The sequence below is a fragment of the Thunnus albacares genome, chromosome 20, assembly GCF_914725855.1.
Source record: "Thunnus albacares chromosome 20, fThuAlb1.1, whole genome shotgun sequence".
In the NCBI taxonomy this organism is placed as follows: Eukaryota; Metazoa; Chordata; class Actinopteri; order Scombriformes; family Scombridae; genus Thunnus; species Thunnus albacares.
Window position 1 is genome coordinate 12,433,755 of NC_058125.1, and position 17,920 is coordinate 12,451,674.

The 17,920-nt window shown below is 37.8% G+C and overlaps 1 protein-coding gene and 1 pseudogene across 1 annotated transcript; one reads left to right on the forward strand and one right to left on the reverse strand.

Annotated features, from left to right (window-relative positions):
* LOC122971724 overlaps nt 1-17,920 on the forward strand; it is a 35,897-nt pseudogene that overhangs the window by 15,069 nt on the left and 2,908 nt on the right.
* Nucleotides 3,210-16,786, reverse strand: LOC122971011 (integrin alpha-M-like). Its single transcript, XM_044337439.1, has 30 exons — nt 16,612-16,786; nt 14,716-14,818; nt 13,567-13,664; nt 13,053-13,123; nt 12,774-12,888; nt 12,311-12,435; nt 12,049-12,191; nt 11,102-11,252; nt 10,454-10,604; nt 10,089-10,162; nt 9,700-9,834; nt 9,041-9,163; nt 8,795-8,941; nt 8,488-8,706; nt 8,226-8,359; nt 7,811-7,953; nt 7,555-7,706; nt 7,297-7,422; nt 6,427-6,500; nt 5,992-6,133; nt 5,784-5,882; nt 5,616-5,695; nt 5,429-5,512; nt 5,256-5,325; nt 5,048-5,146; nt 4,842-4,922; nt 4,589-4,699; nt 4,378-4,491; nt 4,182-4,292; nt 3,210-3,938 (listed from the first exon to the last, which is right to left on the reverse strand). Exons 1-30 carry the CDS (start codon nt 16,646-16,648, stop codon nt 3,846-3,848), a joined length of 3,405 nt encoding a protein of 1,134 aa, XP_044193374.1. The 5' UTR covers nt 16,649-16,786; the 3' UTR covers nt 3,210-3,845.

Genomic DNA, 17,920 nt, shown 5'->3' on the forward strand with positions numbered 1-17,920 from the left:
GTGGTCCTACTTCACCATGGGCAGATAAACAGGTAGAGGCACTGTTTAGACAAGCCTTCTCATAAAGAAAAAAATCTAAAAATAAAAAGGTCAATTTCTCCTTTTTTGCTAGACTTCCTCTGCGCTCTCATCCCATCTGCCTATCAGAAATCTTTGTAGTGTGCCATATAGAGGCAGAGACCATGAGTTGGTAGAATATAATTGGATTCACTATCTGATAGATAACTTTGTGTCTGTTGTTGTCTGTTTATTCAAAGTTTTGTCATTTAAAAACACATTGTTTTTTGGAGGTACCTACTGTATGTACAATGAAGTGAACGTCTTTTACTGCTACTGCTCACCCCAAAAGCCTAATGCTCTGAGCACATATGGTGCAAATTTTCACATCATTTCTCTGTAAAAAAATTAAACTGATATATAAGGCGTGCTTGACAGTGTGCTTGTGCAATCTGTGCAGTCACAAAATTGGTTTGAGGAAATTGATCTGCGTATTGGCTCCGGCAAGCCTTTTTTTAAAAAAAAAATTCTTTGTCATTATGTATCTTTCTATCAAATGCCATATCATAATTTATTAATCAAATTTCTGTTTTGATTTTGTGATTACTTCAATTTAAAGACCGTTGTATTTAATTTGAAAATGAATGCTGAATCACCTTTAAACCTTCACGACTCCAAGAGCAGGAAACAAAGGTTACGATATCGTAACCCTAGTTCTATAAGCACAGGCAGAGCCCTCTAGTGGACTCTATGGGTAATACTCTCTTCCTGTCACTTGCATGCAACTGCCCACTGAAATTTTGCATGTATGTAGCCGGCCAATCAGGATGCGCCTACCGATTATGTGTGTCTTCCACACTATATAAGCTGCGTCTCACCACTGCTCACTATCCGAAACCACTTCAGCGGATGGCAAAGGGGTGACAGGGTCCATAGGTAGAGGGTTCCATCTGTGGTTATAGAACTAGAGTTACAATATCATAACCTTCATTCTATCTCACACAGGCTCTGCCCTCTACTGGACTCTTTGGGTACAGTACGCAGAGTCCAATCAATGTATGCCTTGCCGCAACATGTCATCAGACTTCCTCACTGAGTCTGACCGGATAAAGGTTAGCCGCCGCAGCTCTTCTACTACTTTATAATCTAGCTGCTTAAGTGGAGCAGTAGGGGGCCCAACCCAGTCCAGTTAACATGGACCTGAGCTGAGTGAAAACATGGCCTAACCTCGCAGGGGTCATAGGTCATACACCAAACACCCTGCACACCCCATTTCCTGAGTCATCTTTGATCACAGGATAATGCAAGTGTATAATTTCCCAGGGGATTCAGGTGTACCACAGCTGACACTCACACCACCCTTTTCACAAGTCCTGAGTCACACCTGTGAGCACGGACCTTGAAAAGGAGCCTGTCATGTCTAAGAAATAGAACTTTATGAATGGACAAGGCATAGACCAGGCCGCTGCCATGCATGTGTCCTCGACACTCACCCCACTGAACAAGGCTGTCGACGCTGCCATGGCATGTGTGGAATGTGCTCAGACCGCAGCAGGAGGGTCCTTACTCACCAGGGCTGAGCGCCAACATCTGGGTCTCTCTGCATACCATGGCACCAAATGGTGGTCCGAAGCTATCAGGATGACCGACAGCCACTCTTGTCTCTCTCTCTCCAGCAGCAGGGGAATGAGAGGAAGAGCAGGAAAGGCATAAAGCAGCCTCTTTGGCCATGGCGTGTGTGCAAACTCATCCATCCCCAAGGGTGGATCGTCTTGCAGCGTCAGGGGGAACCTTAGCGGGCAGTGGGTGTTGTTTTGACTGGCAAACTGGTCCACTTCCACTCACCCGAACCAGTCCCAAATCTGCTACACCACCTCAGGGTGTAGCACCCACTCGTCTGGCAGAAGGCTGCCTCTCAACATGAGGTCGGTGCCCCTGTTCTCCAGACCCGGAATGTGGAGGGCTCTCACAGACAGGAAGTGTTCTGAGACCCACACCAACAAGTTCTCCGCCATCTTCAACAGGGCTGTGGAGTGGACTGGATTTATTTCCCTACAGCCCTAATCCAAACATTGGGGACTGGAGTGTGTTTCTTGGCCTGCAATTAGTGGGTGGCTCAGAGGAGTTTGAGATCTCAACGGTCTCAGGCTGTTGTGAAAATTACAGTGACCAAAACAGCTACAGTGATTATATCCAGCCTGTGTGTGTGGACATTAGCAATGCCAGATCTCTCCCTGCTGGAAGTCAACGCTGGATGGCAGGCTGGGGGACAGGGAGCAAGAGCACAGGTAAGGTTAATATTGTTTGCATGAGAAGTTTAATTTCCATACATCTTTGAGAGTTACTTTGTACTTTGTAGACTGTTTGTATTCACATTAGTAAATAGGATTTTTTAGGCACTGACAGAGCTGGCACAAGTCTTTGAGAACTTGACACTTGAGTAACAAATTGTGGGAACGCTTCTAACACATTTGCACGTATACCATGGACATTCAGCGGGTAAAATATGTTTTCCCTTCCACCAGTTTCTAAACTTTGTTTTTCATCATGTCAGAAGTTTGTAGATATTAGTGTTTTCAGATTCATCTTGGTTCCAGTTGGCTGTTGTATCAACAGGAGGGAGCAAATCTGTCCATGCAGACATTCAGATCTTTGCCAAAACTTCAAGATTTGGGTCATTCTTAAAGGAGGCAGTGGGCAACATGCCTTCTCCTGCCGCCACAGGAGGAGCAGCAGGTTTCTCCGTGTCCTCATTCCTGTCCTTCTTTTTACCCATTACCTCTATGTTCCTGTTGTCAAGCTGTTAGGTCTGTTGTCAAAGGGATGCTTGAAGCAATTCATTATTGCACTTAAAAGTCAAGTTGACTTACAGCTTTAAACACTTCTCATAAGCCTTGTTTATATTCTGTATTTGCACGTACAGTAACTCAGGTCAAATAGAAGAAAACATTGAAGAAAGTGTTGCATTTTTAGGCCAAAGATGTTTATATTTTTATAAAAAATAAAATATATTTTTCTGTAGTGTGATGAATTATTTTAAAAGATAATGTCAGTTTCAAAGTCTTCCACTGAATCCATTTAAACGAAGGTCAACTTTTATGTTATTTATGCTCTACTCAATTATAACTCTGTTTTCTTTCTACATAAAAATGTCATGATCAGCTTTGTATAAGGTCAATTTTCATTTTAATCACATATGAAATAAAAATTGATGAAGCATCAAATGTCTTTTTACATACATTCAGAACACAACGTTGCACATTTTAAAATGTATTTAATAGCAAAGCAGCTCACATTGTCAATAAAAGTGGTATCAAATACATATTTATCTCAAGCAAGTAAGGTCCCTGCTCTTAAGGATTTCACCTTGTATTTCAGCAGTTGTACAGTATCATGTGATGAAACCCAGACTCCAAAGGATCATAATGTATTGAATAATTTTTCACTTAAAACAAAATGTACAAATTAACACACATGGTTTGCAGGGATATAAGCACAAATATTTAATTATAGACCAACAGTAAGCTATTCAGTTCAAAATGTGGATTACAAAATCAGTTTTGAAGCTCTAAAACTCTTGCTGCTCTATGTATGGATCACAAGCTCTTTTTCAGGATAATGAAATGAAAGTGTTGCAAGGGTTGCACAAATATATTTTCCATTTAAATGTGTATTCATGAAAATGGCAACACATTTATATATTTTCTATTGAAGACAAACATGCACAACAATTTATGGTACAGATGCACTAATCTGAGATGACAAAGCCAGTGTAGATGTTGGAAGAGTTTTGGTGTTTTCTGGCTTGTATCAGCTTGTCTGTGGGACAGCAACTGACTTCATGTTTGTTACTCTGGTGTGGGTTCGCCTCCCTCAACCCCCGGATCAGCTGTTTGTTCCTCATTAATCATCTCCTTGTATTTACTCTTGAAAAATCCAGCCTGAGAGTACAAAACAAAGGAAGTTATATAAAAACACTGCAATCCTGCATTAGAGATGCACAATAAAAACATAAAAAGAACCAAACCAAATGAAAGAATAATAAAAATGTAAAGATGCCACATTCAAGTATTGTCACTGGGTGTATTTTGTGATAAAGGGTGCCCAATACTAGACCTCAGGTTGTCTTATTGCCTCCATAACGCTGTGTAATAAACGGAAACAGTGCATGTAAAGTATCTCACCTTGTACAGGCCAGCAGTGAGTAAAGCCAGCAGAGCCAACCCTCCCACAGATCCTCCAACAATCTCTTTGGTGAAGTCTGGTTCAGGATACACTTCTACCTCTGCCACAATCTGAGATGTGCAGTGACAGATTTTGGATCAGATCTCCATTCAAGCTCTTTTCAAACACAAATAAACAAATCCGACGTATAATTACCTTGTGAATGGGAGGATTGTTATTTGACCGCACTGAAAAGAAGATGTACTGGTTTCTGTCGTACTCCAGACTGGCCATGCTGGTCAAGAGGAATTTGGCAGAATCAAGTCCAATCTGAGAGAGAAAAACGGGGGAGTCAGACATTTAATTTAATCTTTAGGATTGTTCATTTTCATTAAAACATTATTATTTTTACACACACATTAGTTACCTGCTTTATCCATTCAGAACTAAGGTTGGCAGAGATTGTGTACTTTTTATGCTCCTGTATTCCCATGACACGATTGCACTTGAACACTCTGCAACTGGCTACAGAGCAGTCCTGTGGGTGATTAAAAGGAGGCCTAAATTTATTGCTGGAAACAGGGAAAACGTATGTGCACTAAAATACCATACATTTCTAAATCTATATATGATTAGATTAAATTCCACCATGTACAGATGGTAGAGCCTCTGATACTTACCACTGACTTATTTTTCTGTATCTGAGCAACAAAATTTGTGACGGTGGGTTTTTCATCTTTGTCTCTTTGGCAGTCTGGAATCTGAAATAGAGCTGATTCATGTCAGTTTAACAGAGAACAAATTCATCCACAAGGCTTTAGTTGCATAAAAACAGCTACATTTGAGACTTCTGGGGTTTCAGTAACAATGAGTTCCCACATGTTACCTGCAAACTGCTCGAATCCACCCAGATGTCTTCATTACCGAGCTTTATAGGAACCCTGATCACCACAGTGAAATTCAGTGCTCTGATGTCATTTATAACCTAAGAGGGGAGAAAAGAAAAAGACCTACTGAGCATTAAAGTCAAGTCTGAATAAAGTTAATTAACCTTTTTTAAAAAAATGATATTATGATAGGATAAGATTTTTTACCTTAATTGATTGTTGGAGTGGTTTCTGCAAATTACTCTTGCCGTAAGTGAAATTGCTGTAGCTGAGGGAACTGAACAGAAACATTGAATGTTTCAAAGACATTAAGCTTTACAATGTCACTTTAAATTATTTTAAAATCTTTTTAAACTTATTAAATCACATGGAGCACAAACCTTTCAATTGTCATAAAAATGCTGTACTTCACATCAATCCCTTTCATTTTGTAAAGTTCACTTGACTTGGAGTGCTCGTTCCCACTAAGAGAGGTGAAATTAATTGTACACGAGTAATAATAATAATTGTCACATACACACATGTACAGTGATGTGCTTATAGGCTGGAAGATGAACACAACAGTACCTGGTGGCATCTGCAGTGATGAATAACTTCCTGTCAAGTTGACTGTTGCTTTCAATCCCATAGGACACAATGAAGATCGCCTAAAATGAAAAGAATGAGAGAGATCAGATTGTCTCCTCTCTCGGCTCAGCTGCAGTGAGATGAGATGCTTCTGTACACACTACAAACCTTAGCGTTGCTCTTGAAAATAGGCTTGTCAATAGTGCAGTCTGTCTTTCCTTGAGATAAGCCAGCTCCACTGTCCAAGGAGTTGCACTCAATTCTTCCCTTTATTAAAAAATAAATACATTAAACAAAAGCACACATAATCCACAATCACTGCATAACCTCAGAGAGCAGCTGACCAGAGTTGAATTGAAACAGACTTGATCCTCACTTGCAGGCCTGTAAACTTCCTGTAGGAGAGCCCAGGTGGGTACGTGAGAATGACATGGCTGTTGTAGGAGTTTTCCTCCCTGTTTTCCACTGACACAGTGACCTCCAGCAGTTCATCAATGCCTACTTTGACCTCTGAGGAACTGATAGAATAGGAGAAAATGGAAAAGTGAAGGAATGAAAAAAAAACATTGCACAAAGATGAAATTGTAACAAATAGAGTCCGGGTGCATATAACATTAGTCCAGCATATACAAAAAGAGTAACATGCCAAATGCTATGCTTACAGAGTAAAAAATTAAAAGAGCATGCTGACCAATTTGGGAGTGCAAAGAGAAAAGTTAAACATGTCACCTGCCCACCAATAGTGAATCCACAGATAATACAGTAGATCCAAACACCTAAGTCAGGCTTCACATTTGAAAATCAGTCTCACCTGGTGAAGTTGAAATCCACTTTCAGGTTATCTATACAGTTGTTGTCATTGCCGCAGTTGATCTCAAAAGGTAACTGTTGAAGAGAGTATTTAGTAAACCATTTTGTTCAGAAAGTGTAAGAGCAAATGGCCAAGACAGACATGACAAATGAATGGAATTACAATTGAACATTATTCAGAAAGCATGATGATGCCTGAGCATTTCATAGTACTGGAGAGCTCTTCACATAGTACCTAATGGTCAATTATGTGGTGATATCTGTCATGACCTGGCAACCATGTAATTAATCACAAAAAGTGTTGTCAACATGTGACAAACATGAATCAGAAAGTCAAGTTGTTTTTCTTAACTTCACAACCCTTGAACTTTATTGTTAAATCTTCAGTCCAGTTGAAATTCTGACAGTCAGTGAAGACCACATGTGAAAAGTGTGAATTGAACTGGTTCATTTTCCCCATAAGTGTGATTCTTCTGGGCAGATCTGAACACAGTAATCATACTCAGGTGTGGACCAAAACAACCGCACCGAGACCATTTGAGGATATGGTCTCGGTCCAGTCCCAAACAAACTCTGAAGTGGTTTGTTTTTGGTGGGAACATGATGACGTAGCCAAACATTCTTCAGGAGTTTCTTTTGTGTTTATGTTCTTGCTCCCACCCCAGACACATGTAAGCAATGAGAGGAGTGAACGTTCTCTTGTGCCTTGTAGTGATGCTTTTTGGTTGGAAATCAATCCAACAGGAAAATGCACCAAGTTTACCAACTCATCCACTGATTTGGACCAGAGCAAACAAATACAGGTTTGAAAACACCCTTAGTGTGAAATAAAACTGACCAATAAATGGGGGTGTCTTTAAAGATTACTTACAGGATGAAAGGTTGTTGTCTGAGCCTGTTGCGCCAGACTTGGCTTGAGATTTTTGTCAGAAGGCAAACCGTCAAAGGTGAATCGGAGCTCGTTGTCAAGTGGATTCAGAGCATCTTCTGGACAGGCCTGTGAGAGGAGGGTACTATTATGAATATCAAGGTAGTGAAGGTTGGTTGTATCAAAAATTATGTTTTTCACATTGAAGCTGTGTGGGTTGTAGTGGGTTTTCCTGATGTTATTAGGTTTTAAACAACTCACCTCAATGTGGAAGCTCACATCGAAGCATCGTTTCTCTAAGCCAAGACGTATTGATCCACTCTCCTCTTGTTGTTTCTCCCTGATGTAAGCTCGGTTGTTTGGGACCTTACGTGTGGCATCCAGTGTTAAAGTATAGTTAATTGTTGCTGTAGCTAGAACAGATTTAAATTTAATTTAAAGGTTACTCATGTACACACATACAAGTATGGATGGACAGTGGGTCTGTGGTTTAGAAACAGTTAAGAGAATCAGTGACCTTTATCTATTCGAGAGTTTCTGGTCATAGTAAAGCAGATTGTAGCTGTGTTGTCCAGTGGTTTTGAGCAGTCTGAGTTTTGAGTTTGGATTTTGTTTGGGTTGAAGGTCACCGCAGCATCGACCATTACTATAGGCTTTGATCTGGAAATGGACAGAGTACATATGAAAATTGTAAAGCAGTATACCAAAATGACAACTGGTAAATCTTATTTTAGCTGCCTGATACAATCCATTATTGGTGAACAGTTCTGTCCTAAATTGGTAACAAGGTCTTGTTACCAATTTAAAATTGTGTTACCGTGAAAGGTGGACGTAATCATACAACCTTATGGTTGTATGATTATGTTGACACAAAAGAACACAAATGGTAGAATTACATTTGGGAGTAATAATGTGTGACAGGAGCATCTTACCTGAGTAAGACCACTGTTCCCTTTGAACCCACTGCTAAATCAGGCAGATTGTCGTTACTAAGGTCAAAAGACGACTGACTGATCGATATACCAAAGAACTTCAGTCCTGGCTGGACTTCAGAGGAAGCGATTCTCTACATAAATGAAAATATTTGAATCAATCAAAACTACATTTTGTCTAGATTATATATTAAATACAGTGGCAAACAAAAGGCCATACATATCATTCGAATCCTCTTGTTGCTTCTTTGTTCTCGCTCACCTGTGAGTAAGTAGGATGAATTCTTCCTCCTCCTCCTATTTCGCTGTGGAAGATGTAGATGCTACCTTGACCACCATTCTCCAAAGGTGCTCCAACTGCCAAATCATTGAGACCATCACTGTTAAGGTCAGGCAATACAGCAAGAGAAGACCCAAACCTTCCTTGGTCAGATGCATCCCCTCTCAGCACTAATGGATTATCGAAGCGACACTCAACTCTCTGGTGGAAATAGGAAAAAAGGATGAGAGTCAATGTTTGAATTCTCATTGAAAAAATCCAATAGATTCTGGATAGAACTGTCATTTACCTCATTTGATAAGCTGCAAACATAAACTCGTCCTTCTCTATCAACGTCCATGTACATAGGGGCAGATATGAGGACTAGGTCAGTGTACGTGTCACGATCCACATCCATGGCACAAACCACCGCACCAAAATATTCACCAATCTGAAACTGAAAGCAACAAAAAACAATTAGTAAAGTGAGAAAACAACAACCTTCAATTTAATATAAACATTAAATCTTTACATTGTCTTAATCGTGAGCACACACCTGCCAAGCAAAGGGATCAATTTTTTGGTTACGACTGTTTTTGTAAACTGAAATCACAACTCCTCTGTGTTGATATCTTGGAGCACCTACAATTGTCAGTGTGCCCAACCGCGTTGGAGTAACCTAGAATTAAAGAGTCAAGCCCATTAGTATACAAAGGCTAGACCAACTAAGGACAAACTGTATCTTTTACTGATTTTTTAAGTGTTAATTACATAACATCATCATTATCTTTGCTGGGAACAATCTTTAAAATTACACATTTCAGCAAGCTATTAATTACAAATAAGCATTATTTAATCTTTTTTTGATTTAACATTAAAAAACTTGCTTTGGGTCACCCCCTACACACTTTTCCTTGCAGGATGCTTCTAGTTCAGAATATTCTTTGCTTTTCTTGTGTGCATTTAAATCTGGATACCATGAGGAGCCTTCACTTTGGTCTTCCCTGAACACATTTTAAAATCATCACAATATCTATATAAGCTGCGTCTTCAGGATTTGTTGATATCTTACTGGCTTCTGCACAACTTTGAATCATAGTTTTCACTCCTTAGTCCTCATTTGTTTTTTTCCTGTTCCTTTCCCAAAATCTTGTGTTTTCAAAAGATGGGAGGAAGGATTACAGTACAGCAGTGTAAATACACCATTGTATGTACTGTAATATTCTTACCCAGATAACTGTCAGGTTCCATATTCGAAGAATCATAGGAGATCCATTTCTGGTCTGCGCTTGTGTATTGCTGATAGCCTCCCTTCCACTGGTTGGCACCAACAATACCCATCTGAATCCCCTGCAATTTAGACAGAAATGTATAGAAAATGTGTTTGGCACAAAACATCAGCCAAGGAAAAGGCTAAATGCATCATACATTCATCATCTGGACCTTATATAGCTATATGCTTTTCAGCCACAAGGAGTGACACACAGACGTGTGTGTGCGTGTGTGTGTGTGTGTGTGTGTGTGTGTGTGTGTGTGTGTGCATCTGTGGGCGTCTGTGTTTCTAAGACTATACTGTCCAGTGAGGGTCTTGTGTTTTTAATTACCCCAGGCACATAAGCTGCACTGAATCCCACTTGAGCCATTTCCATTTTCAGTGACTCTCCACCAGTTTGAGATCCTGTAACAGCAACATAAATGAGTTAGTATACAGATTTGAAATTTGATTATAGCTCTGAGTTGTAATTATAAAGTATTTGCCTAGATATTTATGTATTTTTTTGTTAAAACAGTAAGTCTATATTTTCTAATATTGTCCATGTCACTTCTAATGACTGACAGTTCAGTTTAAAATGGCACTTCCTAATGAATGACATAATAATTGTTTACTTTGGAACTATAACTTTTACAGTAATATCACAATAAAACACAAAAATGATGTGAAGCTGTCATGATAAGGTTACATATGTACCTTCAATAGAGAAGATTTTGTCCTGCAAACTCTGCCGTATTTTTTCAAGAGCGCCAAAGTTTGATACTTGAAACACGTGGTTTGCTGAGGGTTTAGAGGCAATGGTGTCCAGTTCCTGTTTTGCTCTGTAATTATTGAATGCACCCCCCACCTAGGGATGTTGAGAAAACATGTTTGAGGTGTTGTACTGTACAACAAAATCAATTTGTATGCACAAAAGTAAAATATTTGCTCCATTTATATTACTGACTCTCAAACTGATCATCATGTCTTTAGTATGCAAGCATGCAGCATTAAATCATTTGTTTTTTCAGTGCTATTAAAGGTTTGTTTGATAATGCCTGTAAATTTTGGAGTGTAGAAAGTATAAACTATTTTCAGAAACACAAAAGGCAATTTTCCAGCTATACCTGAAACTCCTCAATTATGGTCGAGAGTACAATTTTAATTTATATGATCAAAAAAAGAAAGATTGTGCCTTTAATGTGGACAAATAACATTTTGTGACATTTCATTTTTAAAACCCACAGAAAACAGAGTATAGGTAGCTGCTGTCACCTGAGCTGTATGTGATGTGTTAGTCAGATGTGCTTTAACTTTTTAACATGTTAACACAACACATATTCATACAGTATAAATGCAACTTACCCCAATAGCAAATCGAACAATCTTTTTCTTTTCAGCTGAATTTACTGCATTTTGCAAATCATTCCGGTCATTAGATTCTCCATCTGTAATGACTATTAAAATCTTCTTCACATCTGACCTGGAGCCTTTGCTTGCTGAGAAGACATTGTTGCTGTCAAAAGAAAAATCCACTTTTAATACATGTTCTTGTGGTACATTTTTAATGAAAGAAAATTAAATGTCTTTTAGGTTAAGAAATCACTTGTCACTTACCTCAGTAGCATCAAGTCATGCAAATAGTTTTGGTTTTATTTGTACAAGCTTTGAGATGTCTCTCTGAGATTTCTGAGTAACATGGACATTGTTTCTGAAAACATGTTGCTGGTGAATTTTTAACTTTTTAGTGCTATGAGCACAGAAAACAAAATCCCATACACTCTCCATTGAGGCAGAAATATCAGATCCCAGGCAAATAAAACCAAAACTCTCATGGCTTAATACCACAAGTTGTGCCATTTGATTGCTGTCTTGTTGCTTCTCAACAGTGTGGAGGCAGAAGAATCCCTCAGGTGTCCAAACCCCAATTAAATATTTCCCAGATTAACCAATAAATATAATAGTGAGTGGTGTGAGATGTACTTTAAGTACTGTAAGTACTGTACTTCTAAACAATTATTTTTCTGTATAATGTGTTGAGCTGATTTTAAATTACACCATTATATGTTGTGTTATAATTAATTTGGTAACAGTAGATTTTGAAGTATTTATTTATAGAAATGTTTTAAAAAAGTTTTGAAAGTTTGCCAGTTTAGATGTAATGCTGCTGATTTGTATCAAACTTGGCATGACTGCTGAAAATCAGTATGAACAACATATCATAACACGATAGGAAAACTCTAAAATCAAAGAAAAACACATTGTTAACTTATGAGGATGGTGTCACACATTAGCATCATGAAGGCACTTACACAACGTGTTTGATGGCTTTAGCTGTGTAAGTCCATCCAGTTAACTGTCTTATTCCATCAATTTGAGATTTCCAGTTATTAGTATCAAAAGTGTCAAAGTAGTAATGGATGGTGGGATCTGTGGAGAACTGGGCAATGGCAAACTGGAAAAAAGAAAAAAGAATGGAAATATGTATGGATATAAATGGAGATATGTATTCAACAGTCAAATAATCAAACAAGTTACATGGAGGGCTGAGGTATATTTTGAGTACAATCCTACCTTTGTATCCTGTCCCTGGAATGATCCGACCAGATTTTTCACAAAAGTCTTCATTCTATAAAAATCCTCTGCATCTACGCTGCCTGAGCCATCCAACAGAAATGCAATCTCTTGGGTTCGACACTCTGTCAAAAAGGAGAAATACATCTGAATAATTATATACAGTTTCCTCTTGAGCACAGTGATTTAAAACATTTATGTCATCCTGTTGTGAACATTACACATTGCTATATTGTCTGTCTGCTTGTTCCAGTGCTCAGGCATACTGTTGTGCTGATCACTCCAGAAAAGCCTCTTGGCAATGTGAAGCAGTATAATACAAATAATCCAATGCTCAGATTTCTACCAATATTCATGTTGGGTTGTGTGTATGAAGTGATAAGTGTGTGCAGTGGTGCTCAAATATTACTAGACCTTTTTTATCACTACCTTTGAGATTGTAAAAAAAACTCAACCTGTGTACCTTCAGAAGAAGAAGGCACAGAGTATTCAACATGATCATAACTGGATAACTGCAAGCATACACCACTATACAGCGTGATACTTTTGCAGTCCTTTGGGATGGTTGGACCACATGCCTGAAAAGAGACAAGGCCAAGTCCTGATTAATAGATGATTATTTTGCTGTTTTTAAAACAATACATGTTCAAGCTGAAAAAAAAAATGGATTTACTGGTAAAGATACAAACCTCTGCATTTTTATCATCAATGACATGTAAATCTTTGCACTTCACAAACTTACCAGAGTGTTTTGTGTGGTGGGATCACTTGTCATTGTCAAACCAAGGGACATGTTGACTGCAAATTCTGGCACTGCATAAAAACATCAGCCATCAGTTATGTTAAAATCATCAAGATACAACACAACTACATGCTCAGTGACCAAACCACAGCCACCACTAGTAAAATATTTCCCTATCTGATTTGATAACTATTACAACATTACCCAGTCATGACTGTACAGCAGTGTCTCACAACTATGCATATTTTATACTTATATAACCAATTTACCACAAAATGGAATACAATCTCTATCTTAACATGTCAATTATTGAGTCCTAACATTTTTAAAAACAAAAGGAACTGTTATGGGAACAAGTAGAATAACGTTATTATATTCAATCAGTTGGCAAGTAAGCCAGTAAGGATAAAGAAAGATGCCCCAGTATCTGTCTTACAAATCCCCTGAAACAATATCTATCAGATGACAAAAGCTAAAGAATCAATAAAGCATTTTGAAATGAGTAGTTGCTCACCTGGTACTGATACTTTCGTGCAGGATTCGGTGGAGCACTTAAATATTTGGCCTCTTTGACTTGATGAATATTGTGCAAGGGGGGCACTGACCAGCAAACTGAGGAAATAAAACCCAACAATCAAGTGAGAGCACCCGTTCAGGGAGTACAGTGTTGCTAAATAAATCCCACATTTTTAATATTAAGCAGTGTTGCATGCTTATGACCTCATTACTGTGAAACTGGCATATGACAGAGATGCGGGCTGGAAAAAAAACCCTATCATCGCAAATTTGAGGCAGCATGTGCAAATTTCCCTCTTCCTCACCATCGGGCAGTCTAGGCACGATTATCAAACGGATCCAAAGGACTGTAACGTCACTTGACATGTTCAACTCACAAATTCAGCCGTCGTTCCTGAGAAAGATTGAGTGAATGTGTGCCAAACAGTCATCAGTGATTTCTCTATTGTGCCTGAATTAAACTGTAAGTGTTTACTTATGCATCACTACACATTGTTGATAATTATGTTAATATCAGACTTACAAATATATACGGTTCATTAATAGACTGTTTCAGTAGTTTTAGTGTTCTAAGATCTCTAGTTAAGAAAATATTCTCTGTTCTGAATGTAATTTCAAGTAGATTGTCACAAATAGGTGGTGTGACTAGCCAGTAAAGTAAATGTTCAATGTAAACGTCGCTTGTTGTGCATTCCCTTTATGCTGCTCTCAGCGTCGATATACAACAGTGTGCTGTAAATCCCTAGTTGCGGCCGAGAGAGACACCTTGTGGTCATTTGGAGTACTGCTTATACAACGGTGAAGCTGACTGTTTGCAGCAGAGTAAGCTATTATGGTAGTTATTTCCTTGATTATCCAGAACAGTTTGAACCCAATTATATATTTGTTGTTGCTTATGTTCCTTCAGATAACCACAACTTCAAAACTTGATGATTTGCTGTTTATCCATACTGGATACAGGACTCAGTGTACACATCTGCTTTTACTCATGTGGGACATGATTAAAGATTGTTGACTGAACTCCTGGATTGCCGCAGTTTTTCTGACAGAAGACTAAGGCCAGACCTGTGTATGCCAGCATTCAATCTAAATATATATTTCACACAGCAGATACAGTTACTGTAGACCCATGATCAACCACACTTACTCTGATTGTCTTTGTACCACCTGGTATCCAAAACCTGCAGCAGAGTTACTCAGGGACTTCCAAGCCACAGGATCAATATTGAAACAAAGTGCAGCTTGTAACACTGAGGAACAAAGAAGGAAGAACCACACAATTTATCTGATTTAAAGCCACCATGTGTAAGGTTATAGTATCTTTCAAATTATTCTCATGTTTTTATGTGCAGGAAAAGGAGACAGTCCTGGTGAAAATCTGCACAGTCTGTGTTGCTTTCAGTCTATACAGTATATGAGGTGTAGTGTATGAAGTGTTGTCTTTTTTATACAACCACTGGCAGGTGCCAAAGTCAGATTGTTTTTTAAATTCTAAACATAGTGGATGTGAACAAATTACTCTACATGACAAATACTAAGACTTGAATGTAAAAATACAGTACACTACTTTACACAGTATCTATATTTGCCATCACAGGGGATATCCTGTCATGGAGTGATACTTTTGTTTAAATGCTGCAAAAATAAGATCTTACTTTTGACCTTTTGAGGTTTTCTAAAAACATGAGGTTTTCTAAGAATGGTCCAAGTTATATAAACTCTTTGACCACCTGAAAAAGTATATACTCATGGCCAACAGCTTTAAAATGGTTAACTTCCCTTAATGGATCTGTTGAACCTCAGGCAGACACTTGCAGATTGATATGAATAGATTTTGTTAGCCATTATATTACAAAATGTTCCAAAATTGCATCATGTTATACTTTTAATGTCACAGTCTTTCAAAATAAAACAAAAAACCCAGTAAATGCATAAAACAATAATAATAATTTTATCATCATCAATTTTATCCTCAGGTTCTGCTTTTTCTGCTGTGGCTTCAGGAAGACAATTACAGAAAATAATATATTGTAAATTTTATTTGTTAATGTTAACCTCCTCCATCATTTAGTTAATGTCATCCAATTCTGTTGTGTTTTTACACAGTCTCAATCGTACTGTAATATATATCAAACTGAAATAAACCACCATTAGCAGAAAATATCATAAAGGGGGTAGCAGGAAGTTTGTTACTGCCCTCCCACATAGCAACTTGTCACATTAGATACGGTGTACTATAAAAATTATTGAACATTTACATCAGCTTCCTTCTGATAAGTGAGATATATGTAAGATGTGTTGTGTTGGTGTCTGATATGTTTCACAAGTTGTATATGTTCAGCAGATATGATCATGTTAACTTTCGAGAGCCGAGTAATGTCTGTTGCAGTATTAACAATTCAATTTGAATTCAAACATAATAATAATTTAGGTGTCTGTGTTTATGTGTCAGCCCTCTGAAAAACAATGCCCTCAGTCCACCTTGCAAGCCTGCACAGGATAAGTGGGTATATATAAGAATTTAATGGATGAATTTAAAATAATTGAGGCTCTTATAATCAGTTTGACAAGACACAGGTGGGGGACAATGAACCAGTATTTAGTTTTATAATTAGTGGCACTGTGTGGCTATTTATAAAAAAAAAAAAAATTAGATGATTGCGCAGTATCGGTGAAGCTATTTTTAAGACTGAGTTGGTCACATACTAAGGCAGAAAGTTTGACTCACAAAGGATGAACCATAGATGTAAAAATGATCATTTAAATTTTTTTTCTAGATATTATGGAGAAATAGTGATTACAGTGATAGATAGTGATTACAATTATTGATCTATTATCCTTTGTGTTTTTTAAAATAAAACAAATGATAATTTATGATTATAAAAGTTGTTATGATTGCAGTATGTTATAGAAACATAGCTGCTGAAGATGTATATAAAATAAGATATTAAATGAAATGGCAGGATCCTATTTTCACTGCTGGCACAAAAACTCATAAAGGGACAATGAAAAACCAAATCGGGATGTACAAATTTTGTCTTACCTGACAAGAATAATGTGGTAGATATTATCCAGTCCATTGTGTTACTCCCATGAAAAATACTAAAAGTATGACTTATTCTCTGAGTTGTACAAATTAAACTATGGAAACTGTTTCTACTACTGAAGCTGTGATGGAGGGAGACGTCGAAAGCAAAATGCAGAAACAATAAGATGACCGTTCAAAGCAAAGGCAATCAGTTAGAGGAACTTTTATGTAGGAGGGGTTACAGTATTGACAAACACTTTCTGTATCTTTATATATATATATATATAATAACGTGTAACATATTTTTCAAAGACTTTCGAAGTGTATGTCTAACACTTCTAAGACGTAGAAGCAAATTATTTTCAAGTTAGTTTCAGGGCAACTAGATTAAACCCAGAATGATGTTTTGGGTACTAATGCTCATTCTGATGTAAGTCTGATAAATAATGATTAAAATGTTACATAGAAAAATAAAACATTACCACAGCCCTTGTTGGCAGGTATGGCAACACATTTGTCACTGAGAAAAAACAAGATGATGTTGGACACCAATGTGAGGAGGTTAAATTTCATATTACAAACAACCTAGTTTGACTAGTTTGTTCAGGCAGACAAACACCCCCAAAGGCACTGTTTAGACAAGCCTTCTCGTGAAGAAAAAAATCTAAAAATATAAAGATGCATTTCTCCTTTTCTGCTGGACTTCCTCTGCGCTCTGATCCCATCTGTGCGTCAGAAATCTTTGTAGTGTGCCATATAGAGGCAGACACCATGAGTTGGTAGAACATAATTGGATTCAATGTCTGATAGATAACTTTGTGTGTATTGTTGTCTGTTTATTCATAGTTTTGACATTTAAAACATTATAGATGTATTTTGGAGGTACTTACTGTATGTACAATGACTCTAAAGTTTTATATTATGGTGCCACAGGTTTTTCACCTGTCTAAGGAAACAAACAGCAGTCTGCCATATTAAATTCTCATTCTTTTTGATTAAATTAGTTTCATCACAACTTCACCTGGAAAAAAGTTTTTTTTTTCTTCTTCTTCGTCTCATCACAACTCTGCACACTGTCTCATTAAGACTACAGCCTGTCTTCAGAAAATTCATTCATTCTCTTTTCCTGCTACTTCTCACCCCAAATGTTCTGACCATATATAGTGCAAATTTTCCGAGCCTTTCTCTGTAAGAAGCAGATATATAAAGCATTATGGACCATGACAGTGTGCTTGTGCAACCTTTGCCGAGTCACAGAATGGCTTTTAGGAAATGGATCTGCGTGTTCACTCTGCGAGCCTTTTATCTGCAAGAAAGTCACACT

Bases quoted from the DNA above. Each gene is read 5' to 3' on its own strand.
- LOC122971011 (XM_044337439.1), bottom strand. From the start codon at position 16,648: ATGGACTGGATAATATCTACCACATTATTCTTGTCAG. The intron at 5,696-5,783 runs GTTTGTAGTGTG...TTTTCATTTTAG, and splicing joins TTTTCAAGAGCAACGCTAAG to GCGATCTTCATTGTGTCCTA. The intron at 4,492-4,588 runs GTAACTAATGTG...TTTCTCTCTCAG, and splicing joins GTTCTGAATGGATAAAGCAG to ATTGGACTTGATTCTGCCAA.